Source organism: Mesocricetus auratus, unplaced genomic scaffold (assembly GCF_017639785.1).
Source record: "Mesocricetus auratus isolate SY011 unplaced genomic scaffold, BCM_Maur_2.0 Super-Scaffold_6731, whole genome shotgun sequence".
In the NCBI taxonomy this organism is placed as follows: Eukaryota; Metazoa; Chordata; class Mammalia; order Rodentia; family Cricetidae; genus Mesocricetus; species Mesocricetus auratus.
The window spans coordinates 12230801-12258336 of record NW_024429185.1 but is presented as its reverse complement, the minus strand read 5'-3'; the positions used below and the strand labels follow the sequence as shown (position 1 = coordinate 12258336).

General features: G+C 39.1%; 1 protein-coding gene across 7 annotated transcripts in view; it reads left to right on the top strand.

The window, feature by feature from the left end:
* Nek1 (NIMA related kinase 1) overlaps positions 1 to 27070 on the top strand; it is a 122631-nt gene extending 95561 nt beyond the window's left edge. For all 7 annotated transcript variants that reach the window (XM_040742251.1, XM_040742250.1, XM_040742249.1 and 4 more), the window contains 8 exons: positions 3144 to 3261; positions 4498 to 4589; positions 5603 to 5841; positions 17133 to 17284; positions 21565 to 21773; positions 22428 to 22558; positions 23078 to 23210; positions 25863 to 27070. In XM_040742251.1, the coding sequence (XP_040598185.1) occupies positions 3144 to 3261; positions 4498 to 4589; positions 5603 to 5841; positions 17133 to 17284; positions 21565 to 21773; positions 22428 to 22558; positions 23078 to 23210; positions 25863 to 25876 (1088 nt within the window). In that variant the 3' untranslated portion in view covers positions 25877 to 27070. The remainder of the gene's footprint in view (positions 1 to 3143; positions 3262 to 4497; positions 4590 to 5602; positions 5842 to 17132; positions 17285 to 21564; positions 21774 to 22427; positions 22559 to 23077; positions 23211 to 25862) is intronic.
* Positions 27071 to 27536: the final 466 nt, after the last annotated feature.

Below are 27536 nucleotides of genomic sequence, written 5' to 3'. Positions count from 1 at the left end.
CCAAGAGTTTTCAAGGGTTTTATTACATGGATCAGGATGTCCCCTAGAAAACAAGACTGCTTGTGTTCTAGAGCTATAGGCATGTATGGCCATGAATACTAGTGACAGCCATTCTATTCCATTATTTTATGGATCATGGATTGAGTCAAGGCTGGGCTTATGATTTTCCTAATACATGTGTCTGCCTAAGAGATGAGGTGGTATGATGCTCAGCTGGAGTGAGACTACCTGACGGCTTCTCTGTCATCTTGGAAGGTAGACCTGGAAGGCTGAGTAAGATAGGCCCTCTCCCCCTTTTGAGAAGTCTCGGTCCCATTCCTTATTTTTCCTTTTTTCAGAAAGCTTGTATTAGTTTATGGACACAGGTGTTTTGCCTGTATGTATGTTTGGTGCCTGCCTAAGCTAGAAGATGATGAGCAACTAAAGTTTCAGGTGGTTGTGAGTCACCATGTGGGTGCTGGGAATTGAACCTTGGGCCTTTGGAAAACAACCTGTGCTCTTGACTGTTGTTGAGTCATCTCCCCAGGTTTTTCCTGTCTTACGTGATTTATTCTCTGATGACCCAGAAGTTCTCACGTGGGGGAGATAGGCTTCACCTCTGGAAGGGAAAAGTTGTAAAAGGATCTAACAGCCGTACTGGGTACTATGGTGAAAGCTATGTATGCTCTTTAGCGTTAACCAGAGAACTGAACTGGGACCCTTTGCACTTCTAGTGGTCAGAGCTGTCACAAACCCAGTCAACCCAACGTAGGGAACTATGCCTGCCTCCCAAAGGAAGAGTATTAAAGAATCTGCAACCATCTTTAACCTACCAGTCTGCTCACTAACTAAAAATTACTACATTCTTTCTACACACAAATTGATTTTAGTCTCAAAAAAATTGCCAAGGGCTAAACTTATTTCATGACGCATTGACTTCCAGATACCAACCAGAGGCTGCCTGTTTTCTCAAACATTCAGTCATGAGTTGGAATAGCATCACTTCCATTGTATTTCATTATAAACAGTTCCTCCTGGAAAACAGGACTATCAGACTGTAAGATGCAACCATGTTCATCACAGTGTAAGAATTGTATTCTCTAGAAGCATGGCTGGCAGTGGCTGTTACAGAATAATGTCTCTGTTCCTCAAAAGATGTATATGTTGGAATCTAATCCCCTGTGTGAGGCCTCATGAATGGCATTAACATCCTTCTAAGAAGAGGTCCAAGGGCCAGCCTTTTGTTCTTTGCCATGCTAGAAATACAGGAAGAAAAAGGCTGTAATGTACCTGGAGGAAAACCTTTCTCCTGAACTGACTGTGTTGGGATCCTGATGCTAGATTCTCTGACCTTTGGAACAAAGGGAAATAAATTTCTGTTCAAGCCACCCAGTCAGATATTTTATCATAGTAGCCCAAACATGACAGCATGTTGTACCCTTAAAAATTAAGAATAAAAAATCTAAGAGGAAATAAAATCAACTAGTAGGATGAGTGTGCATGTTGGAGACTATATAACCTAGTTTGGAGGTTGACAAACTTAACTTTTCCTGCAAAGAGTTGTTGAGTAAATATTTTAGGCTGTGTGAAAAGCACAGTCACAAATTGAGTTTATAGAGTGGAATACGTTGACTTTAATACAGCTAAAGATCTCTAGGTCATAGGTTGTGGACCAGCCCCTTTAAGAAGCTGATCTCTCTAAGCAGTCCAGCCCACAGCTGAAGATACCAGGCCTTGCTCCCCTGCAGTTCTTTCTCTGGGACAGAGAGTTAAGCAGCCATCTGTGCTGTGATTTTACCACCCCTAGTTTATAGTGCTACACTGCATCTGACTCCTTCATGCTTCCAGTCAGTGGGCTATGTTGAACCAAACCATGTGACATGGAGCTTCCTACCAGCCCCTGAAAGGATATAGAGGTCGTATATTTTCCTGTGTTTGGGGGAGTTCTCTAAAGTTGCCCCCGCACCTGTCATCCTGTCCATGACAGCTGTCTCTCTCTGAAGCTCCTTTCCGGGTTCTACAGGAAAGCTCACCTCTGTAAGGCCTTCTCCTCCTTGTTGTCTGACAAAGAGTGCTGTTCCTTTTTCATGCTTCCCTGCCTCAAAGCCTGACATGTTTCCCATTATCTTAAGGCCTTTTCTCTTGACTAAACTCATCCCCGAAGGAAAACTTGTGTCAGCTTCTTTCTAGAAACAACCAGCCCATCCACCACCCCCTCTCTTTCTCCATTCAACAAGAACAGAATTACATATTAAAAAGCAAAAGAGGGTCTTCCTCCTTAGTCCTTACCTTCTATGAATGCCCCAAACATTCATGTGGCAGCAGATAAAAATTATTAGAATTGTATGTCTCTTGTCTTTCACAATGGGGCAAATCATTAGAAATTTTTAAATAAACAAGAAAAGTGTGTCTGAGTTCCATGAACACGTGGACATAGTGTTGAATTAAGTAAGATAGTATATGATGTCAGACAGAAAACAGAAGTCTCAGTGGGGCTGGAGAGAGGGTTCAGCAGTTAAGCACAGTCATGCAGACTGGAGTTTGGATCCCAGCACCCACACAACACATCTGCCATCCTGCAAGCAATCATAACTTCAGCTCTAAGGGATCTGGCTCTCTTCTAGCCTCTGCGCATATTTACACACAGTTTGCATATGTGCATACACTCATGCAGACATATACATGCACACGTAAATAACAGATAGACCGACAGATGAGTCTGTTTGAAGACTGCCTTAGCTATTTGAGGGTATAAGAAAATGGATTTAGCATACTCCAGTTCTTTTCAAAGCCATTATAAAAGTCCAGGTAACCATATTGGTTTTCTTTTGTGGTTGTGGAAGGTAGATTTTAAAGATGAAAGTTTCTTTACTATTTTCCCATACTTATAACAACAGGTATCTTTACACTTTGGTTTTGATACCTTTAAGCTAATTTACATATTACTATAATTTTAATAAGGCAAATATTTTTGTTATACCAAAAAGGTGAAAGGACTAGTCTTTCATTCCAGAACTATGTTACAAAACTAGCACAAAAGCTTAAAACACTTGGTTTTTATGTAATTAGCATTAGCTAGACTAATTGTAGTGATGACTTACAGAAAGTTCATTCAGTCCATTCTCAGCAAACTTTTTCTGACATCTCCTGATCTTGCTTTGAAGAACCTGATGATTTGGAAACAGAAGTTCTGCAAGAGCCAAGTAGCACAGACACAGATGGGAGTTTGCCATGTGCTGCTAATGATGTGTGGGTTAATGAGGAAGAAGCTACAGAAACTGAGTATGTCGTCTTTTTCTTTCCTTTTCAAAGCCAAGGTCCTTTAGTAAACTCTTTAGTAAGAAATGCTGCAGTGAACTAATACTATAGTTTAATAATTTCATATTGTAATAACTCAAAGTAATTTGTTTTCTTAATAGATTTTAAAGTGGGTCAGAAATCAAAAGCTGATGAAGATGAACAGTAAATGTCTTACCAGTCTATATTTCCATTCAACCAATTTCTGATCTTTCTCTGATGATAATTTTATTGTGTATAAACAAAATACATAGTCTTCATCCCATTTCAAATACAGTTGCTGATACATACAATGGTTTCCACCTTTTCAGTTTTTTAAATTTGGTTTGTGTGTCTGCTCACAGTGTGTGCACAAGTACTATGTGGAGGCAAGAATGCACATTGGCTCCCCTGGAGCTGGACCTATAGTGTTTATGAGCTGGCCCGTGTGTGCTAGCATCCAAACTCTCGTCCTCGTGAAAGAGCAACAAGTGCCCTTAACCACTGAGCCACCTCTCCAGGCTCACTTTGTTTTTATAAAAGTCAGTAGTCTGAGGGCCAGGAATGATGACTCAGAAGGCCTGGGTTTGGCTCCCAGCACATACATGCCAGCTCATAGACCCCTGTAACTCTAGTTTTAGGGTATCTTCTGCCCTCTTCTGACCTTCAGTGACTCTTGTGCAATGTGATACATACACATACACTCAGGCACACACATACACAGATATATAGAAAATATATACTATATGTAGTCTGAGAAGTTTTCTCACATTAATACATGACAGTTCTCTATATTCCATTATATGGATATAAGGCAACTCAGTAACTTATTATTTGATGAATTATTTATTAATACTATATATTGTGATGCTGCAGTGAGTCATAGTTTACTTAAAGTGTTTTTGCAAAAGTAGGTGTGTGGTTTTTTAAGACAAATTGGTGTAATTTTTAGATGAATTACACTTTAATTTAGTCATTCTTTAGTGATTTGATCAATATAAGCTTTCAGAATGAATGAATGATCATTAACTAATGAATAATAATTGGTGAGAATTTTACTTTGCTCAAAGTTGAAAACATATTGTGCTTAAGAGAAAGTATTATCTGAAAATTGGAAAAATACTTGGACAAAGGGAGTTCAGGATACAGTAGATATGGGATTCATTTTCTTTATATAAGGGCTTTATTTCTAATACACTATGTGGTATTTGTTTATTTTGTTGGTTTACCTGTCTGTGGCAGGTTGGAAGATAAGGTTGCCATGCAGCAGAATGAAGTTTGTGAGGCTATAATTCCAGGGAATGTGAACCAGTCTTGTGAGGATCATATAGGAGGTAAGTTCACTATATTAGTCTAATTCTTTCTGGAACACTTAACTCCAACCTGTCTAATTTGGTCACCATATTTAAGAGCACTTTTGTTTGTTTGTTTTGTTTTCGAGATAGAGTTTCTCTGTGTAACAGCCCTGCTGTCCTGGAACTACTCTGTATACAGGCTGGCTTTGAACGCAGATATCTGTCTGCCTCTGCCTCCCAAGTTCTGGGATTAAAGGTGTGCACCACCACCACCTGGCAAGAGCATTTCTTATAAGTCATCTTAATTCTATTTTAAAAATAGGCCTAGAGAACAAGAACCTGTACTAGCCAGCCCACTGTTGTGGTAATATAAGCAGTTAACTTTTGGGTAAGTTATATTGTTGAAAATGAAAAGAAGTACTGAAAAAACAAAACCAGTATACTTAAAAGCACTGAATAAACTGGTTTCTTTTTAAAATACCATTGGTTAAAATGTAAGACAATATAAACACTTTCTCTACTCTATAGAAACAAACCAAAAAAACTGATTTTCTAAACTGTATTTTTTTTACATTTCTTTGGATTTCTAAATTTTAAACTTCCAATATAATGAAAATATATATTAAATTAAATCATTAAAACCAAACACTGTATCTGTTTTAAGGATATACAGTATACTTATGTGTATACTTTGATTTTGTCTTCCTGGTATGAGGGGTTTTTTTTTGATGGAGTCATTTTTAATTAAATATTGTATATGTCTGAGTGCTTTGCCTGCATAGAAGTAATATTTGTTCCATGTGTAGTCTTGGCACCCACAGAAGCCAGAAGAGCATGGCAGATTCCCTGGAACTGTGGTTACAGATGGTTATGAGCTGCTGTGTGTGCCCTGGGAGCCAAACCCAGGTCCCCTGCAAGAACAGCAAATGCTTTTAATGCTAAGCCATGTCTGCAACCCCTTGGATGAAATTTGTGTTAAACAATATATGATACTTGTTGATCTTTAAGTGCTGTTGTGTAGATTGATGGTAGCACCTCCCTTTGCTCCACAGAGCCTGCAGTGGGTGATTCTCAGCAGTCTGAATGTGATGTGGGGAAGTCAGTACAACCAGAACCATTTTTCCAGAAAGTGCTTCATTCTGAGCACTTGAGCTTAGTTCAGTCAACTCACTGTTCACCAGAAGAATCAGTTATACTCCGATCCCGCTCTGATTCACCACCAAAAACTAAAGCCAAGAATTCCTTACTGATTGGGCTTTCAACTGGTCTATTTGATGCCAACAACCCAAAGGTAAATGTGGTCTCGGATGGATAGTGCTGTCTCTCCACTGATAACATTGCTTGATTACCAGCATTTGGTTTTAATTGATTCAGAACCCAAACAAGTATAAACACACACAAACAAAAGCAACAAAAAGCCCATATTTTATTGGCTAGGGTTTTTTGTTTGTTTGTTTGTTTTTGTTTTTTGTTTTTTTAGTGGTACTAACAAATAGCCAGGGATCTGTCATTGCTCTCCAATAAAAATCCTACTTGGGCAATAAGACAGAGTTTGTAGCACGCACTCAGAATTGTTGGTCTGAGGAATTGTTTTCCCAGATACCCATTCAGTGTTACCGCATCCAGGTCCCACATCGACATGCAAATACCTCAAGTGAAAGGATGCAGCTGGTTTCTGCAACCTTGGTGCCCCTTGATTCTGTTGAGGGGGGTAAGTCCTTTCCTAATAGTTCCCTGGACTCCTGCATGCCACTGTGGCCCTCTGGTTTTCACTCTTTATGGGTAGCTTTATTCTACAAGTAGTACTGTGGTGCAGAATGGAGATAGCTTCCTTTTGGATTAGAAATGTTAAATTCTATTGCTTACTCCAAATAGCAGACATTAGAAGATATAAACTACCAAAACAGATTTATAGTCTTCCGTGTTGTAAGCAAAGCATTATTGGAAAGACATCACTATCATATTATGTATGTACTTTCTTTGTATGTGCATTTGTGCACGTGTACATATAGAAGCCAGTAGTCAAACTCAGGTGTTGATCTTCAGGTATTGTGCACTTTGGATCTTGAGACAGCATCTCTCATTGGCCTGGAGCTGACCAAGTAATCCTCCTGAATCTGCTTCCCAGCACTGGGATTACACCATGCCAAGCTTATTACATGGGTGCTGGAACCAAACTCACACCCTCATGTTTGCATGGCAAGCACTTTACCAGCTGAACCATTTCCCCAGCTCCCCATGTACTTTCTATAGCCTGAGCTTTTGAAGTTACTGGTATCTACTGGATTAATATTCATTACATGTGGTGCTTTAGTGGTGACTCTGGAAGACTTTAGCCATAGTGAGATTTCGTGTGGATCTCTGTGAGAGAAGAGGCAAGAAGTAAGACAGAAAAAGCATAGCAACACATGGCCATTGAAGACAAGAACAAAAGTTTTTACACGTATCCTGAGATCAGGAAAGTCATCACTGGGCCAGTGTAGTAAACAGTCAAATTCATAATGCTAGCCAAAAGTTCACAATTAAATATGAAGATAAAAGTTGCAAGTAATCCATTAAACTAAAAGGGTATGATCTAAAGCCTTACAAAGATGGTCTTTTTGTATTAAGTTAAATTACTTGTATCATTTTTCTAATAAAGTCTTCTCTAACCCATTCCCCTTCTCAAGGGCCTTGCTCCATTGCTTTTCTGCTCTGGCCCAAGTCATATAGTCATTCCTCTACAGTGGATCATTTCTTCAATGTTCTAAGAAATCTCATCTAAAATGCAAGCCTTGACCACATGTACTTTTTACCTACCACCTGTCTCTCTGCTATTTTTCATGTCTAAACATCTTAAATATGTCATAGTCTCTGCATATGCGTACACTTCCAACTACATTCTGTATGGCTTCCGACCATTCTTCCACTATACGGCTCTTGTCAAGATCAGCAGTTGGTAGCACGTTGCCATTTCCTGAACCCGTTCTCTCCTTTCTTCATGCTGCTGCTCTTCAGTAGAATTGTTACTGCACTGTACTTGATATCACGCTCTCCCACTTTTCTCTGAACTGTTGATGACTCTGCAGTCTCCTTTGATAGTAGCTCCTATGCTACAAGTCTGTCTCTCTGTCTCTGTCTCTGTCTCTGTCTCTGTCTCTCTCTCTCTCTCTCTCTCTCTTAAAAAGTGTTTTCTTCAATAGTCAAGTGAAATTTTCTATGTCAATTTAATCAAATGAGTTGGTAGTGCTGTTCAAGGCTCCTATATCTTTGCTGCTTTTTTTTTGTATACTTGAGCTGTCATTTGCTAAATGAAGGTTGAAATTTTTACCTATTGTACTATTTCTCTCTATTGTGTCAAGTTTTTATTCTATGCATTGTAGAGTTCTGCTGCTGAGTAAATAAAAATGTAGTATTGTTTTGTCTTCTGGATGAATTGATATGATGCTGTTATGACACATCCTTTGATAGTGATATGTAAGACTTCAAAGCTTTGCCAGTTTTCTTTGTGTTTATTTATTAAGTACTCAGAAAGAATGGCAATTGTCATTCGATTGCATTTAAATTCAGAACTCTTATGGCTTCTTGAACTCATTCGTTTTTCAGTATGAAGTGAATCTTGTTATCTCTAGTCATCACCCCATCTGAAGTCTATGTTGTCTGGTTTTGATACAGTCATTCTCTCTTCCTTATGTTTAGCCTGTATACTGTATAAATGTTTACATCCTTTCATTTTATATTTGCTTTCATTATGTATTTATATAGTACTTTCATTTCACAGTTAATAGCAAGAGTCCAGTTTTGCTTTAAAAAAATCTTTGTGTGTATGCATGCATATTTGTGTAAATACACATGTGGAGGCCTAAGGACCATTCACAGGTGTTGGTTGTCATCGTCCACCTTGAAACAAGCGTCTCGTAGGCTGACTGGCCTGAAAGCTTCCAGAAGTCTCCTATTCCCTCCTACAGGAAGCTGCCGATGTATACAACAATAGTGGCTTAACCTGGGTTCTAGAATCCAAACTTAGATTTTTCACACTTGGACAGCTAGCACTTGACCAACTAATCATCTTCCCTGCCAGAGTCCTACTCTGTAACTCTCTTAACATAAGCTTCAGTATGATGTCATCAGTGTGGTTGACTTTGTACCTGCTATTTTGCTGTTTTTCTACTTCACTACTTCTTTTGTTCAAAACAAACCTTTTACTATTTCGCCTTTATTTTGGTTTCAATATTTTTAGCATTTCATCTTTTCTCCTTTCTAGTAGCTTATGAATACACTTCTTTTAAAAATATTTAATAATCATTCTGCTTTCAAAATAAATCTTTTAGCTTATCATAAATTCCCTTCCAGTAATACTGTGCAACGTGGTATGTAATTAAGGACCTCACAATGCCGCTGCTGCTTCCTTCCTCCTGCCTATCTCTGTGACTGCTGTCACACTGCTTTTCTTCCTCTTTGACAGTCAGCATTGACACTTCTTGTCCGGACTGTTGGTAACTTTTTCTGCTTTGTGTATATGAAACCTTTTTGTTTCACTCTCATTTTTAAAGAATATTTGCTAGATAGAGAGTTACTGCCTTCTGGGTTGTACTTGTTTTTGACAAGTTTGGGGGGGGCGAGTAATCCTCATTCCCTTGTATTTAGTGCTCCCGTTAGTATTTGACTATGAATTGATTTACAGTAGGAGTGTGTGTCCTCTTAGAGTCTTTTGATGTTATAATTCTCAGGAAGTCTGGAAACCTTTAGCTATTATTTTTGTGCCTTTTCTACTGTCCTTCTTGAGTCAAGTTACTTCTTGACTCCTTGATACAATGTCACAGGTTCCTGAAACTTTGTTCATTTTGGTTTTCCATGGGATAGATTTTGTCATGTGTTCAGGTTTTCCTATCTTCCTTTCTATAGTAATAAACTCTTAATCTCATTTAGTTAAAAAAAAAGTTGTTTAAGTATGTTTTAGCATACAAAGTTACTGTTTTCACCTACTGGTTTTTCTACTAGTTTAGGGTCATATCATCTTGCTCCTCACATGTTCTGCAATTATTTAAAGTTGGACATCATAAATATCATGCCGAGTATCTGGAATCTGTTACCCTTTAAAATATGTTGGACTTTTTCAGATAGTCCAATTATCTCTCAATTCATTTTACATTTTCAAACCGTTTCAACTTTGTTGGAACAGATATAAAGCTCTTCACCATAAAGCTAGTTCAGCTTGTTACCTGTGACCCTCTGTGGCCTCCATGGCATGCCCAGATTCTCCCTGAGTACTCTTGCCACCTGGTCCAGGTTCAACCATCTTCTCCACCTGCATGAGCCTTGAGTACCCTTCAGCCTTCTTGGCTAGTCTTGCTCACTCCTTTTCCTTCTGAAACCCTTTGCCTCGATTCAAACCAGGGCCGTTATTAATGTTAGATATCATATCAAGTGGAGAGTTTCACTCTACATTACATAGTCTAGCGCTCATTGTTGACTTAAGACCTCACATGTTTTGTGTCCTTTTTCCCTAGTTGAACTCTGTCCAATCTTCATTAGTCTAGGAAGGCCACATAAACTCCAAATATGTCCTTTCAGACAGAAGACTGGTGTAATGGCCGGATGCACCCCATTTGTTTCTCTCCTCTCAAAATCACTATCTTGGTTGTATGTTATTTAGTGTCTAAATTGTTTTCTATATTTTATCCAGTTTTCTAGTTATTTTTGTGAGATGCTAAGTCTAGCCCTTGATATCCTATCATAGCAAGAACAGGAGTTCCCAGGAGATAAATGTTCCAGTTTATCAAGGCCATATCTTGAGCCTTCTCTATTGCCCATGCTCCACAAATACTTTCTGACCCTAAATATCATTTAAATGGTGGCATAGTTTATTCCTCATTTCCTTGTGCTGGTCACTCATGTACTAGTCAACCCACTAACTACACCATCCAGTTGGTTTTTAACTAGTCTTCCTCACTCCATTTCCTTCCAAAACCCTTTGCCCCAATTCAAACCAGAACCGTTTTTAATGTTAGATATCATATCAACCACAACAGTGCTCTGCTTAAGACTTGAGGGTTTCTACTGCTATTAAATTGCATTCCCCCTTCACCATGGTTTGTAAGATTTGACAAGACATTTGCCACCTCTCTGGCTCAGCTCATAGTCTCTCTCATCTCTTTCCCCTTGATAGTCAAGCCCCTCCTATGTTAGAAGGTATTTTCTGTTAAGCTTGGCCAGGTTGAGCTTCTCTTTGTTCTTTTCAGTTCTAACTCATTTTCTTACTTTCAAGTATCACTTCTCAAATGTTATCTTCACAAGCCTTAAATACAGTAATTTGCATCCAAAGTTACCTTTTTATTTGTAATTCATCTTTTTTTATTATTTATCTTCTACTAGAGTATTATCCCTCTTCAGGTTAAGAATCTTATTTATAACACACAAACACATTCATATTTATAGCCCATGGCTTAGACTATAATGAATGGTAAATAGATGTAAGTAAACCGTCAGTAGATGAATAGCAGACATATGGCCCTCCATGCCCTAGTGGACTGAAACCCTCAGTCAAGATAAATAATTCCTCCCTATAAAAAATATGAGCCAATGAGATGATTCAGTGGGTATACGTGATTACCGTCAAACTGGGCAACCTGGGTTCAGTCCCCAGGACCCACCCAGTAGAAAGAAAAATATACTCCTACAAGTTATCCTCTTACTTCTAGTTGTGCACATGTGTACCTCTCCACACATGAAGACATAATAAAAATTTAAACATATACATAATGTGAGCATAATTAAAAAACTAAGGAGTCAGACTGCTTACTTCATATTCTAGCTGAAGTCTTGTGGTTGTATAATTTAAGTGCCTTAGTTTCTCATATGTAAGGTAGGGATAATGATGCTTTCTTGCCCATAGAATTACCAAAAGATTGAAATCATGTGAGTGAAGCACTTAGGCTCTGCTTGGTACTAGCTATGGACTCAGTAAGCATTAGATACCCTCACCAAGGAAGATAAGAATTACAGGAGCTCTCAGCAGTTGCAGGAGTCTCTAAGACAGTACGGTGCACTTTCAGCTTCATTTATTTCAGTGACCTCAGTGTCATCCCTATAGGTAATAATACAGTTTTCAAAGCTCTATGAAGACTTGACACGTCTGCTGTAAAGAAGGAGTAAATGTTTGAGGAAGCAGTTTGTGTTTAACCTGATTTAAACATTACATGGGGTGTACCGTCAAAGCATTACATGATGTCCTGCTAATTTGTACAATTTTTATGTTTTTCTGTATCAGTAAAATTAATTTAAGAAAATTAAACTAGTTACTAATAATCTGAAAAAATTAAATTAAGTACATTCTGATCGTGCTTCATCTTTGAATATCCAATACATATAAAAGGTTAGTTTCTGAAAGACATTATTATGGGACTATAAGAATATTTATGCTGAAAATACTCATGTCTAGGAATTTATTCGACTATGATAGTTACTTAATGCAAGACCTGTTAGTACAAAAAGATTTGTCTTCAATTTATGCTAGTATTCCTTTGAAGCCTTGCCTTGCTTTGTGCATTGTGAACAATTCTCCAGAAAACTTTATGTATTTAGCTTGAGAATGTTGTTGCAAATGTCTGCCACATCTGTGTCTTTCAGGTTCCTAAACTGAGTTAAGTACATCATTATCATCAATTCAATCAATGCATATCAAGCCATAGTGTATGCTAGGTGCTGTTTATAGTGACGATCCAGTGTTTGTAAACTGAGTTAAGTGCATCATTAGCATCAATTCAGGGGATATGTATCAAGCTGTGGTGTATGCTAAGTACTATGTTTATAGTAATGATACAATGTTTGTAGCTGAGAGAGGGAGGAAATAAGTGAAAAAATTGTGAGAATTCCTATAATGGAGAGATGAAAATGGAGAGTGTACCAGTAAAGAAGAAATGCTCAAGTCTGCATCGGGGTTAAGAAAGGAAGCTTTCCAGTGCACAAGTTTGCAAGGTCTGGGCCTTCTGGAGCATTTAAGTTGGCATGGGGCAGCACAGTGTGTTTGAGGTCCTGGGGGCTGGGAAGCAGGGGAGGCTGGAGCAGAGACTCACCAGGTAAGAACACTAGCTGCTCGTACTAGTCTGATTCCCAGAACCCGCATGCTGGCTCACTGTCTGTCAGTGCAGTCCCAGTACTCTCTTCATGCCTTTGCAGGTGCTGTGTATGTGGCACACAGACAGACATGCAGACATGCACTCACACACATTAAAACAACAGTAACAAAAACCAACCTTTGTTAAAATCTCAAAGTGTGAGGAAAGTGGGATACCAGCCTTCTTGTTCTTAATCAATAGTTTTCAAATAAGGAACACACTGTCTGAAGAGATCAAAGTATTTGTTGACTCAGATTATCCCTGTCTCCTTGCCTGTCTCCTGTCCTCAGCCACACAGCTTCCTTAGGCATCCCTCAGACTCCTAAGACTCAGTAAATAATACTAAGGCATTCATCTAATGTACTTTAAATAGGTCCTTTTGCAAAAAGCAAATGTAGTATTAGTTAACTGAATTGTACAGCTATGCACCCACACAGATGGTAATTAGTGGTTTAGTTGATCGTTGTAGGACCAGCAATGAGGGTGATGCTTTCATGGCCACCGTTCATCAGTGGAGATTTAAGTGATGGCCTGAAACAAGCCTGAGTCCTGAAGTCTGCTCTTCCTTTTGTACTACTTACTTATACGATGCTTCAGGCAAGTTGAAAATTATACCCAAATACATAAATTGTCTTTAAGACTGTGCATTATACATCAGCAAGCCATTAGAACTATTACAATAGTCATTAACGTTAATTAAGTAAAAGATTTATCTATATTGTAGTCAAAGTGAAATGAGAGTTGTAAATCATGCCATATTTCTGAGGCTAGAAAATGTGAGTTGTTTAGGGGAAAGCCTTTCTTGTTTTTTCCTCTGGAAAATATTTCTCTTCTGGAGGTTTCTTTGTGCAGGGCCTCACTTTCTACCCAGGCTGGCCTCAAGCTTTCTACCTCTCTGCCTGCCTGCCAAGTATGGGTATACACCACCACACCCAGAGCTGGATCCTTTAGATTTGATAATAAGTGATAGCCTCAAGTCTTTCTCCTCTACAAACAGAGAAGCAGAGTTCCTTAGGCAATTAAATGCAATGTTTTTTTTTTAAAAAAAAATAGGTATAACAGTAACTGGAGAGTCTCAACAGTAAATTTCAAAAAGTCTAAATAAAATAAAGTGTGGTTTTCTCATGATCTTGCTTTTGTAAGTTACAGAATCTGGATTACCAAACCAACAGACCCCTTGCCTTCCCAACAGTCCTCACAACAGTGGCTACTCTGTGTGGTCCTGCAAGGGCATGTGTATATGGTTGGCTCACAGATCGTCTGTGTAACTTAGATAGCATGTGAGGAAATGATAAGGTTAATAACTGTATAGAAATTGACAGGGTATTCGTTTTCTGTTGTTACAAGAACATTCTAACTTACTAAAATTCAAGCAAATTTAGAGTTAGGATTACAAAACAGCCACTCACTGTTCCTAGTTATCACTGGAGAAGTAATTCAGCCCATTTTGATTTTTATAAAGTTATCTAATAAATGTATAATACTACTTGTTCATATAGGATAGTCAACTTTGACAGCCATATATGCAGTGTCAATATTGTTCCAGCAGTTTTGGCATAATAATATCATAATCACCCAGGCAATCCTGTTGTTACCCCATCTCACACAAAAGCAGCTTGCCCACAGTCACATAGTGGATCCCCATAGCTCTTAGGTACCAGGCAGGAAACCTGCTTTCATATTGCAGTACTGGTAAAGAGGAAAGCCTAAAATTTGTATTTGTTATGACTGCAAGGAAATTATTGATATATTTCCTCCCGTGAATTTTCTAAGCTACTAATGTTTTCAAGGTTAGTACATTCCCATATGGTCGCAGTGAGAGTGCAGTGTGAGTTTCATCTCCTTGAGCTCCAGTTTCAGGACACTGAAAGTTAGATGTGTTTTTTCCTTGACTCCATGCCAGTCTGTTTTTAAGTAATAGATAATCTGGCTTTTTAAATAAAGTGGGCAGTTATTTGTAAAAGCTGTTTTGAGGGAACAGTGTTGAAGTATTTATGGTAGTAATCAGACACTGAACAAGAAGTCTCCATAATAAACTACTTCATAGTATAGCTAGAGGATTACTGATTCATAGTTTATATTAAAACTTGTAAAAATTAAAAGAATTCTTTGACATAGAATTTGATGTGGCATTACTAATAGGACTAGCGCCTAATTCATTCACTGTTTTATGTGGTTCCTTATTTTGAGGTGGGGGTGACGGGCTCGTTAATTGACACTAAAAAGTAAGGAAACACTGTTTTGAAATGTAAAGTTCCCTAAAGCATTGCTCTTGTTTGACTCTGTGACAGTGCCAGATACCCTCTGGTATGAACAGTTGAAGGAAATCACGCCTGAAATAAGCTCTCAAGCAATGCTATGGATTACCTGGTATTTTTAGTATTTCTTTCAGTTGGTGCTAAGACAATAAAATATACTTTAAGCAATCTGAAAAAAAAAAAACAGGAGAATCAAAACCAAAAAATGACAGGCTCTAGGGCTATACCTCAGGGGTGTAATCTGGGCATAATATGCTCACAGCCTTAGCACCAAACTAATGAGAACAGAGATGTTCTGATATAATGCTTTCACTGGGGAAAGATCCATTTAAACCATAAAGTCAGGCTGCAATGGCACACATAACCATAATTTCACATGCTGCAGAGGGCAAGACCAGAATATTGTAAGTTCAAGCCCAGCCCAGACAACGTTCAAACAGATCTATGAAGTCTGAGGAGGCCTACCAAGGAGTGCTGTGTGCACAAACGATTGTTCTGCAAATGCACTAGTAAATGAGTATTATCCTTGAGAAGAGTTAAGGTGTCAAATCACATGGCCTCTTGAAATACTTCCTGATGGAATTATTCCATGATAGACTATAAGAGTTATTAATATGCATAGTGGCACACACCTGTAACTGTAGAACTCTGCAGGCGGAAACAGGAGGGTTATATCCTGGGCTAAGTATTGAAGGGGGAAAAGTTATTTTAACTATCAAAAGGAATAAACTAAAATTGAGATGTATTTCTTTGAATGAGCTAAAGTTTCCTCAGCCTAAATGTATGTCATTCTCAAGTATAAGTATGTGATTAATTTATCCTGTTCATTTTTGTTGATTGGCAGTCAACCTGAGTAGATTATTACAAGATGCCTGCTTTACATCTCTGGCTTATTATATATGTGGTCTGAATCTTGAAGTCAAGAGCTGCGTGTGGGCGCACTGCAGTCTCGGCACTGGGGGCCCTGCAATAAGTGCTTTAGCAAGCAGGGTTTTTCCCATTTGTGCCAGTTTTACCAGTTTGTAACTAATAATCACCTCCCTTAATTGCTGTAATAAATAAACTATGTTCAAATAATAAGAATTTATTCTTTATTATTTTGAAAAAGAGGTACTAATAAAATTGGCCAAATACACAAGTTTTCATTAGTGTTAACACTGCATTTTCTTCAAAGCCTTCCCTCTAATGCTGAATCCTTTTCGGGACCTAGTGCTCAGATGTCACTCTCGGGTTCCTTTAGAGACTTGTGTGTACAGTTATGTGTCTCGTGTCCTGTCTGACTGTCATTTTCTAGCTGTTGAAAGTTTGGTGAATAGAGATGCTTCCTGTCCTCCCTGCTCTTGGCCAACACTGATTCCAGTTTTCAGCACCTCCACTGGATGGATGTGCTTATCCTTAGTACAGTTGGCTGAGTTCCTTCGCGGTGTTGTCATAAAAGATTCAGAGCTCGTCCTTACAGCCTTCTGCTTAAATGTGAGGACCCCACTCAGCCCCTTTCTCAGGGGGCAAAGTCGGGTTTGTCTTTACACTGATGCAGGGTCCCTGATTAGCCCACGTAGCTGGCCAGCAGCTCCTAGGAGAGTGATGCACAGGCCATAGTGCCTCAGCACAGTCCAGACAGCTCGCTTGGGTTTGCAGCACGTCCGCACGGGGAGAGTTGACCCCAGGAAGGTGGGAGAGCTCCAGTATGGGTGAGAAAGAACACGTGGGCATGCCTCATACTGCCAAATCCCAGCAGGTGTACTTTCCCAGGCCATATGTGTCTCTACGATAACAACTCCCGCTCTTCATAAAGTGACCCGTGGGAATCTCCGTGCTAAAGCCCAATCATTACTCAAAGTTTAGTTTTCTTTGTGGAAGAAAAATAAGCTGAATTTGTGATTTAAGATTTTTGGGGATTTCTTACATGAGTGCTCTATTCGCACCATTCTCAACCTTCTGTCTCCCCTGCAACTCCTCGTATTCCCACACCCTCCCAAATTCATGCCCTCTTCTTTAGTTAGTATTGGTACATACATATGCGTGTGTATGTTTCAATCTATCTAGTGTTGCTTATATGAGTCATTTTAAGAAAGTTAGGCTTTAATCTCAGGCAAGTCACCTTTGAATCCTTTAAATCTAAATACATAATTTAAATATTGTAGTTAGTATTATACTACCTCTGATTTTCCCCCCTTTGGCTTTTAATTCTCTTCCTCCTAATAAGCACCCTGTCAACCTCTCTGTAGATGCTGAGGACGTGTTCACTTCCAGATCTTTCCAAGCTGTTCAGAACCCTGATGGACGTTCCCACTGTAGGAGATGTTCGTCAAGACAGTCTTGAAATAGATGAGCTTGAAGATGAGCACGCCAAAGAAGGGCCCTCTGATTTCGAAGACACGTGAGTATAACCATTAATTAGCAAATGCACGTATCGCTGTGACATCTGAATTGAGATTTTGAAGGATCCAGATAGTGTGGCCTACAGCTGGCTTTTCACCACCCTTCAAGTGGTGATAGGATAATGACTGTTAAATAGTGCAGTCTCAGTTATACTAGGATTGCCATGGGAAATTGGAACGTGTTAAATACTTTGTATTTCCTCAGGAAAATACCTGAAAGTTTCATATCTATCTTGTGACATGTTTGATTTGAGGATGTATCAGTGGTGAGGTAGAGTGTTGTTTTATCTGTCTGATATATGTAGCAGTGTGGGACAGGGTAACTGTGTGTGTGTGTGTGTATGTGTGTATGTGTGTGTGTGTGTGTGTGTGTGTGTGTGTGTGTGTGTGTGTGTGGCTTTCACAAAATTTCTTTCTTGTGACTCATATGGATTGTAGAACTCAGAAAGGAAATGTAACAATATTTCTGAAAGTTAAGGTAAATGTTGACCAACCGTCAGGTAAGAATCCTTGACCTCTTCAGGTTTAGACTTCCAAGCACCTCAGACAAGTATTACACACTTGGGGGCGACAAAACCAAAGCATCCTGTAATGAAATGCTAGAAAAAGTGAGTGTTGGAGCCCAGTGCTGCAGATGCAGGAGTGGAGCTCCATAGTAGACTAGCTCAGCCTGTGTGAGACCCAGTTTGAGTCAGAGTTGCTGTTACTTTTCAAGTTCCTAACAAACTGCCCCTTCTCGTCAGTCCGCGTAGAGACCTGTGGGTTGTTACTAGGGGCCTAGGGGCTTAGAGGAAGTCACTTTAGTCCCCTGTTTAGTAGGCTTCCTGGTGAACACAACAGTCAGCAGTGAAGTGCTAGGGAATGGATTTTGTGGAAGGTTTTTCTCAAAAAGAATGAAAATGAACAGTTTCTAACTGAGCAAGCTGTAGCATTATTCCTAAAGTGCAATTCTACATTTACTTGTTTGTCATTGAAAACTGACTTTGGTCCATATCTTTCTGTAGATTTTATAATGGGAAAGCTGACTAAAAATTAAGCTCAGGGCCACATTCAAATTACCTGACACAGATTATAAGAGCTGACTTGGTAAAATATTGAATCTCCTCGGGGTTTTCTTTTCTTTTTTAATTTTTTATTTTAACTTTAAATAGCTTGTTTTACATGTCAATCCCTGTTCTCTCTCCCTCCCCTCCTCCCGCACCCCTCCACCATCCCCCCCCCCCCCAGCCTCCCACCCTATTGCCATTTCCTTCCACATAGGGGATATCTAGAGTCTGTCATTTCACTCAGGGCAGGGTCCAGGCACTCCCCTAAGAGTCCAGGCTGAGAGAGAATCCCTCTTTGTGTTATGGACACATGATGTCTGTTTGTATGCCAGGGATAAACACTGATCCACTGCCCAGGGCCCCATAGGTTGCCCGGGCCTCCTCACTGACTCTCACACTCAGGGGGTCTGCATCAGTCCCATGCTGGCCTCCCAGCTGTGGGTCTAGGGTCCAAGAGCTCTCCCCTGTTCAGATCAGCTGTCTCTGCTGGTTTTGCCAGTCCATTCTTAGCCAATTTGCTCATCGCTCCTCTCTCTCTGTCACTGGGTTCCTTGGGTTCAGTTCAGTGTTTAACTGTAGGTGTTTGCCTCTGCTTCCATCAGTCACTGGATGAAGGCTCCCAGATGGTATAGACATCAAGTTCATTATCAGGAATGGTCATTTGAGGTGGTCTCTCTCTCTCCACTATTGCTTAGCTTGCCAGTTGGTGTCATCCCTTTAGATCACTAGAGGTCACACTGGTGCCTGATCTGTCTTCTAACCTATGATTCCCTCTTCCCCCTATTCTACCCCCCCCCCACTCAACCTTCCTGTTCCCCCATGACCTACCCTCTCTTCCTCTTCTCCCCCTCTCTAATTCCCAGCTCCCACTCTCCTCCATCCCTCGCCATGTTCCCCATCTGTTCAGAGGATCTTGCCTCATTTCTCTTCTCTTGGGTACCTCTTTTAGGTTCTTTCCTGTTACCCAGACTCTCTGTCAGTGGAAGTACAGACTGGCATTATCCTGATACATGTCTAAAATCCATATATGAGTGAGGACATACCATGTTTGTCTTTTTGTGACTGGGTTACCTCACTCAGGATGGTTTCTTCTAGTACAATCCACTTACCTGCTAATTTCAAGATTCCATTGTTTTTTTCTGCTGAGTAATACTCCATTGTGTAAATGTACCACATATTCTCTATTCACTCTTCAGTTGAGGGGCATCTAGGTTGCTTCCATGTTCTGGCTATTACAAATAAAGCTGCTATGAACATAGTGGAGCAGATGCCCTTGTTGCATGAATTTGCCTCTTTTGGATATATGCCTAAGTGTGGAATTGCTGGGTCTCGTGGTAGATTGATTCCCATTTTCCTGAGGAATCTCCATACTGATTTCTGAAGTAGCTGTACAAGTTGGCACACCCACCAGCAGTGGAGGAGTGTTCCCCTCTCTCCACATCCTCTCCAGCATAAATTGTCTTCAGTGTTTTTGATTTTAGCCATTCTGACAGGAGTAAGATGGTATCTCAAAGTTGTTTTGATTTGCATTTCCCTGATGGCTAAGGATGTTGAGCACTTTCTTAAGTGTCTCTCAGCCATTTTAGACTCCTCTTGAGAATTCTCTATTTAGTTCTGTACCCCACCTTTTAATTGGATCCTTTGGTGTTTTGGAGACTTGCTTCTTGAGTTCTTTGTAAATTTGGAGATCAGCCCTCTGTCAGATGTAGGGTTAGTGAATATCTTTTCCCATTCTGTGGACTGCCTTTTTGTCTTGTTGACTGTGTCCTTTACCTTACAGGAGCTTTTTGGTTTTAGGAGGTCCCATCCTCAGGTTTTTCTAACAGTGGCAGTCAAATCAACCTCACTTGTTTAACTCCCATTGTTTACTCAAGCTAACATATGGGGTACCGGCAGGTCAATATTAGTCACCACCAAGTTACTTGATGAGCTAGACTCATTGCTAAACACCAAGTCAAAAGACTGTGTTTTGTTCTTATCAGATCCTTTTCTGTACCTTCCACAGAATGCATTTGCTAATTAGTATCAGAATTACCAAATAAAGGTATTTCCATATAAATGGTTATTTTATTTTTCATTAATATAAATTGTCGTCAAGGTCTCACTTGGTATTTGTATTTGGGAGTTGAGTGTGACCTTTTGGGGAGGTCATCCATCATCACCTCTGTACCTAACTTAGATTGCATTTCTAATGAATGAAGCTCTCTGCCTGGGGACATCCCTCAGCAGGTGTCCCCACACATCCAGACTCTGGCAGAACTCCATCTGCAGGCATGTCCTTGGGGACAGCCTTGAGTGTTTCTCAGTTCCTGGAGAAGTGCTCAAGGACAGAGCTCAGCCTTGTTGTATAAGGCCTCAAGCAGTATCACACTTTGATTTACAGTTTCATGTCTCTAACATGAGTTACATTTGGATAAAATCTAAAAATAGGATGAAACTGTTTAGTAAATGCTCTATACAAATATGATATCTTACTGTATAAATTCATTTTTTAACATTTTAAGTCTCACAAAAATAGAATTTATGTGCTGACCAATGCTTTGAAAACAAGATTCTCCTGTCAGGATTATGGTATTTGACTTATTCTTGGGAAAAATCTACTTACATATTTGAGAAATGTTTTCAAGAATATGCACAGAAGGTAAGTTTCTGGTGACTATTGTATTCACTGTATCATCATCCTATTAGCCTACACCAAAATACAAATACTATGCAAGATCAAATACATTCACATGGCAATCTGTGCATGAGTACACAGCTGGTATCCACATGAAGATTGAGATGAACTGTCAAAAGTACATGTTTTTTCAAAATTTCTTTTAAACATTTGAATATTAATTCATTTTTAGAAAACAAATGATAAGTATCTTTGCTTTTTTAAGTTGTCCAACTCTGGCTTGGACACAGAGACACAGAACATTATTTCAAAGTTTAGGCAGTGACTGATGCTAATAAGTACTTGATGCTCCTTGACAGATACAGGACCAATCTAAGCAAGTCATCTTCTAGTTTATGAATAATTGCAGAATATCCCTCATGTTCTATATTTCTCATTTGTATTCACCCTCATTTCCTTAGCTAAAAACCATACAGGCTTATTCAGGCTTCTTTTTATTTACAGTTAGTAAGTACTTTTAGCTGGGAGAGACTACGTATGCGTGTGTTGAGTTGAAGTGCCATTTTGAATTGTGTTCAAGTTTAGACAACGTTCAGTTTGATTCTTTAAATTGCAGTGTGTTTGAAGAAACTGACACAGACTTACAAGAGCTTCAGGCCTCCATGGAGCAGCTGCTAAGGGAGCAGCCTGGTGACGAGTGCAGTGAGGAAGAAGAGTCGGTCTTGAAAAGCAGCAGTGTGGAGCAGACAGCAAGGGGGCCAGACGCAGCAGATGAGGACGACAACCCCAGCAGCGACAGTGCCCTGAATGAAGAGTGGCATTCGGGTGTGTGCTCCTGCTTGTGGGCCTGTTTCCTTCTCTGTGCTCAGACATTTCAAGCAGGAGGTCTTTTTGTGACATGTGACGTGGCCGTGCGAGCTTTACAGCTAAAGAGTGCTTCTGTCGTGTGTTCACCGTGTGTCTCCCACACGTACAAGTTGTTTCTTCCTGCTGAGTTACAGCCGTGGCTTGTGAAGCACTTTTACTCTGCTATTTGCTCTCCATTTCTTGACGTGTTTTGCTAGTAATAAAGATAATAACTTAGCTTTAGTGTGCTTCTTGGCTAATCTGTGTTCTGCATGTCTTTTCATGTTCTGTTCCATTTTATCATCTTTTATGATAGGTTTGGCTGCTTCAGTTCAGAAATAAAAATACACTGTTTCTATTTGTTTCCAAACTAACATTTCATAGTGATGTTTCTGGGATCTTCCTTTGTAACCTGATTTACTGTTTACGTCTTGAAAAGAAACAATTCTCCAAGTAAGGTTCTTGGGCAAGACAGCTTTGCATGTGCTTTGATGGGCAGATGCCGTAGTGATGACTGCTTGTGTTGAAGGTATACAATAAGAATACAAGAAGCCACTTGTCGTTGATGCTCGCCTGTTGGTTCTGTAGTATAAGAATTACCTCTAATTATAAAGTATCCTTTTTTCTTTTTAGATAATAGTGATGGTGAGACTACTAGTGAATGTGAATATGACAGTGTCTTTAACCATTTGGAGGAACTAAGACTTCACCTGGAGCAAGAAATGGGCTTTGAAAAGTTCTTTGAGGTTTATGAGAAAGTAAAGGTATGTAAATTTAATTGCATCATTTCTCCCTCTCTTCCCAAATAAGCCACCTCCCAAATTCGCAGCCTCTTCTTTAACCATTGTTATTATATACACATATAAAAGAATACACAGATGCATCATATGGCTTCCCATGATGACTTTAGCTTTCTGTAATGATCTCATGCTGTTGTAAAGGTAAGCTTCTTTGTTGAGGAATGAGCTCTACACCTACTGTGAATGTAATCGTAAGCGTTTAGATGGAGTTAGGAATCAAAGTAGCAGTAGTGGGTTTTCTTCTAAAATCCCTGACCTCACCAGCTGCATATAGTGGCTAGGTCTATAGTACCAGGCATGACCCCCTCCCCAAAGTGAACAGGCCTTGAGTCTAGTTAGACAGCTCTTGGTTGCCAAGATGTAAGTGCCACTATTGTACCATTATAAGAGCTTGCTGTGCTAGTCATTGGTGTGGTTGCTGTTATTGATTGCTTCTCTTCTTTAGCAGCTTCATATTAACTTATGTTTGGTAATTTGGCATAGGCTATTCATGAGGATGAAGATGAAAATATTGAAATTTGTTCAACAATAGTTGAGAATATTTTGGGCAATGAGCATCAGCATCTCTATGCCAAGATTCTGCATTTAGTCATGGCAGATGGAGCCTATCAAGAAGGTAAAGTTTTTCACATGTCTTCATGTTTTAAACAAATGGGAGAAAAAAACAAGATGGCACATATAAGAAGAGGCACTCCCATCAAATGGACTTTGATGCAGTCTGTGCTGGAGCCTCTCTGTTACTTTCAAGTAGCTATAAAATTTACTCTGTCCTGTCACAAGATTTTGTTGCCTTGGGTTATTTAAGTCACTGTCCTTTATTTCATAAGGAACATTTGAATGAATTTTAATGCTTTATTTTTGTATTTATTTAATGTGTATGAGTATTTTGCCTGTGCATATGTATGTGCACCTTTTGTGTACATTGCCCACAAAAGCCATATGAGGGTATCAGATCCCTTGGAACCAGCATTACAGATGGTTATGAGCTACCATGTTAGTGCTGGCCATTGAACCTGGGTCATCTGCAATAGCATCCAGTGCTCTTACCCACTGAACCATCTCTCCAGCCCTTAAGTAAAAAATTTTAAGTCTCCTAATTGAAAACTCAACAGCTCTAGAAAGTAAAACAACTCTCATCAATGACATACCATTAAACCTCTTTGCAGAGAAGAAAATGTAAAATTCTGAACAAGAATTTATTTCTAACATGGTTGTCAAAATTAATATAATTAAAGATTTAGTTTGTAGACCAAAATTGAAGGTTTTAAATGTTGATATTCAATTTTAACTATGTAATTTTTCTTAAAGATATATTTATTTTCCCTCTTGTTAAAAACAATTAAGATAATTTTTAAGAATACATCCAGGTACAAAATAAAAATAAGCTTTAAAATATTTGAGAAAGCATCTTGTTAGAGAAACAAGCACAACAAGGGATAGAGTGAAAATACGATAATGTTTAGAAGGCCTCCATTCTGAAACTGGAAACACTTTTCAGTGAAGCAGGAACCCTGACTAGTGGAGTCAGAATCATGGGACAGAGCACACCTAGCTCTCTAGAAGACAGCAGTCTGTGGTGTGGAAACCATTCTTGGTGGTCTGCTTTCTCTGCCTTTTCCCGGACCACTATGCCTGGTAGTTATCATATAGTTCCTTAACGTACAGTTTAATACTGAGCCCTTTAAGGGAGGAAGGGTTTATCCTCCCCCTCCCTCGGCACAACAGAATCCAGGGTCTGTAGATCTCAGTACAAGACTGAAGGGTTAAGACTTTGAAAATATCCTTCAGATGTGTTACTGTAAAATAGGTGTTTTATTTTCTGAAATGATAAGAGATTACTTGATCATTAAGGTGAAAGTCTCTAATTTAACAACTATCTGGAACTTATAGGTTCTGATTTTATTGAGATCTTGAACTACAGCTCTACTTCACTGAAGTGAGAAATAGCCTGTAATTTTTACAGTCGGATTTTATAGGTTATTTTTCATATCATTGTGTAAGCTAGCGGCACAAGGCCAGAAAATGATTCTATTTCAGTAAATCTGTGGCAAGATCTAGCCAGTTCTATTCTCATTCAGACTGTTCCTTCAGGAAGCTCTCCACAAGTCTTGTTTCAATGGAGCTTTTCACAGGAGTCGGCAGCAGTATGCTCAGGCTGTAGTGTTCCTTGTCAAGTGTCTGAAAAGCTTTTCTTTTGCTTTACCCCTTAGTGGAGAGCTATAACAATCAACTGAGCCACAAGGTAGGATTGGCCCAGCTGAGTGGTTTTTAAAGGGTGTCTGTCTTCATAGAAGCCCATTCACCTACAAGGACCAAAATCTAGGCTGAGCCATACAGCCTTCAAGAAACGTGATCAGTTTGCTAGTATGCAGTGGAAACAGGTGTGAAATCACAGAGCTCACTGTCTCAGAGCCTGGCTGTAATCTCTTCAGCCAGGGGGAGAAAATGTAAAGCAGTTTTAAACCCAAGTGACTGCTTTTACAAAGAACAAAAGACAAGATAGAACATTCTAGCAACCTTTACAAACTGCTTAGTGTATCCTATAGCATATTTTAACTTACTGATGTAGACACTGGATAAATACATGTAAAAGACATTATCTGAGTAAAAGCTAACATGCTATGTTAAACATTAGACAGTGTTTAGTGCTAGACAGTGATTGGGTTTGAAATAATGGGAGCCCTTCTTGTATGGAGCAAATGGATCTCAAATCAAGCTGTCTTATGTATAGCTGTGCTTTAGATATTATCTAGGAGATAAATCATCTCATATACATGGTGCTTACACACTTTTATTGTCTATGGCAAAATTTGATTTAGCTCATTCAAAATGATGACAAGCCAGTATGGTGAAGAGATTGAGGAAAACACTCATCCTCACTACAGAGACTTCACCATGGACATTTATGATCTTGCTTTTTCTTATCACTTGCGCGTCTTTATTTACCTTTCTCTTTGTGTCTTATATAGAAAACAGGTCCCATATCTGCATCTTGGTCTAATGTTCTTAAGAGTTATTTGTGCTTCAGAAGGTGATCTAAGGATCTATACATACTTAATTGTAACATTGTAACACTAGTTGTCTTTGATCATTCGTATTTCCACCTTCATTCTTTGTAATACTGTCTGGGTGTTATACAAAGAATACTCACTATTATAATAAAATTACATTTAAAAATGAACTAATGATCTCCTTTGGAGAGGAATTTTTTTAAAAAAATCTAGATACTGCTTGAATTAAAATGAATTCTTTTTCCTTTTTTCTACAGATAATGATGAATAATCCTCAGGACATTCTCTAATACTCAACTATATGAAAACATTTGAACTTGGCTCATAATACAAGCTTCCTGGAAAATATTATTTATGAGAAATGCCAGGTTTAAGACGGGCATGCTTAATGCATGAAAAAAATTGAGAAGTGTGGTTTTTTTCTTATACTTTATCTACTTAATTTTTTTTTGGATTCTATAGCTGACTCCTATAGACTCCTATAGAATGTATTATGTCTTTAAGTCATCCCACCAAAGCATTGACTCAGAACTGGAATTAATAGCGTTGAAATTTACCACAACATAAGGAACTACTTTTAGCAACCATCTTTCTCTGGGAAGAGTTGCCTATGTCATAAAAGGCCCACCGTAGGTTCTCATTGAAGTTTCAGCATGACTCTTTTTCTCTCTGGAAGTTTTCATTCTGGCTAGCAGTTCTGCATTAAATAATCCTTATCAAGGGCTCTATTCAAATCTCTACATTTGGAAGATGAAATTTTAGCCTTGAAGTTTGTATTCTCAAGTCATTTTCCAACCACTGAATCTCCAGAGATAGCTTGGTGGAAACAGGCTGTGGAAGCAAACCTGAAAATCATTGAAAGATTTGATTATAGAGGAATAGCAAAGTTATATTTCCTGATACTTAAAAGTTCCTTAATTTCTTCTGTTTCTTTTTATAGACCAGAAATAGTGTATCTAAAAATCAGGTTATAAATGTAAACCTGGACCTAGAATATAACATAAAGTTGCCCTTTTGGTTTTAACCCCTCTTATATATGTGCCTCAGTGTTACCTGCGTTAAAATGGAAAGAGGAGCCTTTCCCTTTTAGCACCTTGACAATCTGGTAACTACTATGGGAAACGGTTGCCTGTTATTTTAATATGAGGATTTAACCAGGTCATTACAATGACGGTCACATAGTTTCAGTTATGTGAAACTATATATAGAAACAGTTATAGTTACAGAATATACCAAGTATACATGGTTGTCTACAATCCAAATGTTCTTAATAGCAGAAATGTGTGCTTCTCAGTACCAATCAGCCTGATTGGCATAATCTGTCACCTGAAACGTGGACTCTTACCTTGCAGCACTATTAGTACTGTATTGACTTTATTATATATATTATTTCTAACATCCAAAGCTAAATAGTTGATTTTTATATTGTTATTTTATACTATTAAATTTGTATTATGTACCTGAAGTATGCAATCATTTGTCTTTATTAGCAGTGTTTTCAATATTTGTGTCAATTTTTTTTCTGGGTTGTTTTGTTTTTTGAGGTTTTTTTCTAGTTTTTTAAAATTATTTTTTACATTCCAGTCCCAGTTCCCCCTTCCTCCTTTCCTCCTGCTCCCCCCACGTTCCCCACCCTGCCTCCCATCTGCACCTTGGAGAGGGGGGTTAAGGCCTCCCCTAGGAAGTTTACTAAGTCTGTCCCATCATATCCTTGAGGCAGGATCAAGGCACCTCCCCACCCCCCACCCCCCACCCCCCACCCCCTACCCCTGTGTCTAGGCTAAGTAAGGTATCTCTCCATATAGAATGGGCTCCTCTAAGTCAGTTTCTCCATTAGAGCTAGATCGTGGACCCACTGCCAATGACCTCCTACATTGCCCCAGTCGCACCATTGTCACCAATGTTAAGGGAGTCTAGTTCCGTCTTATGCA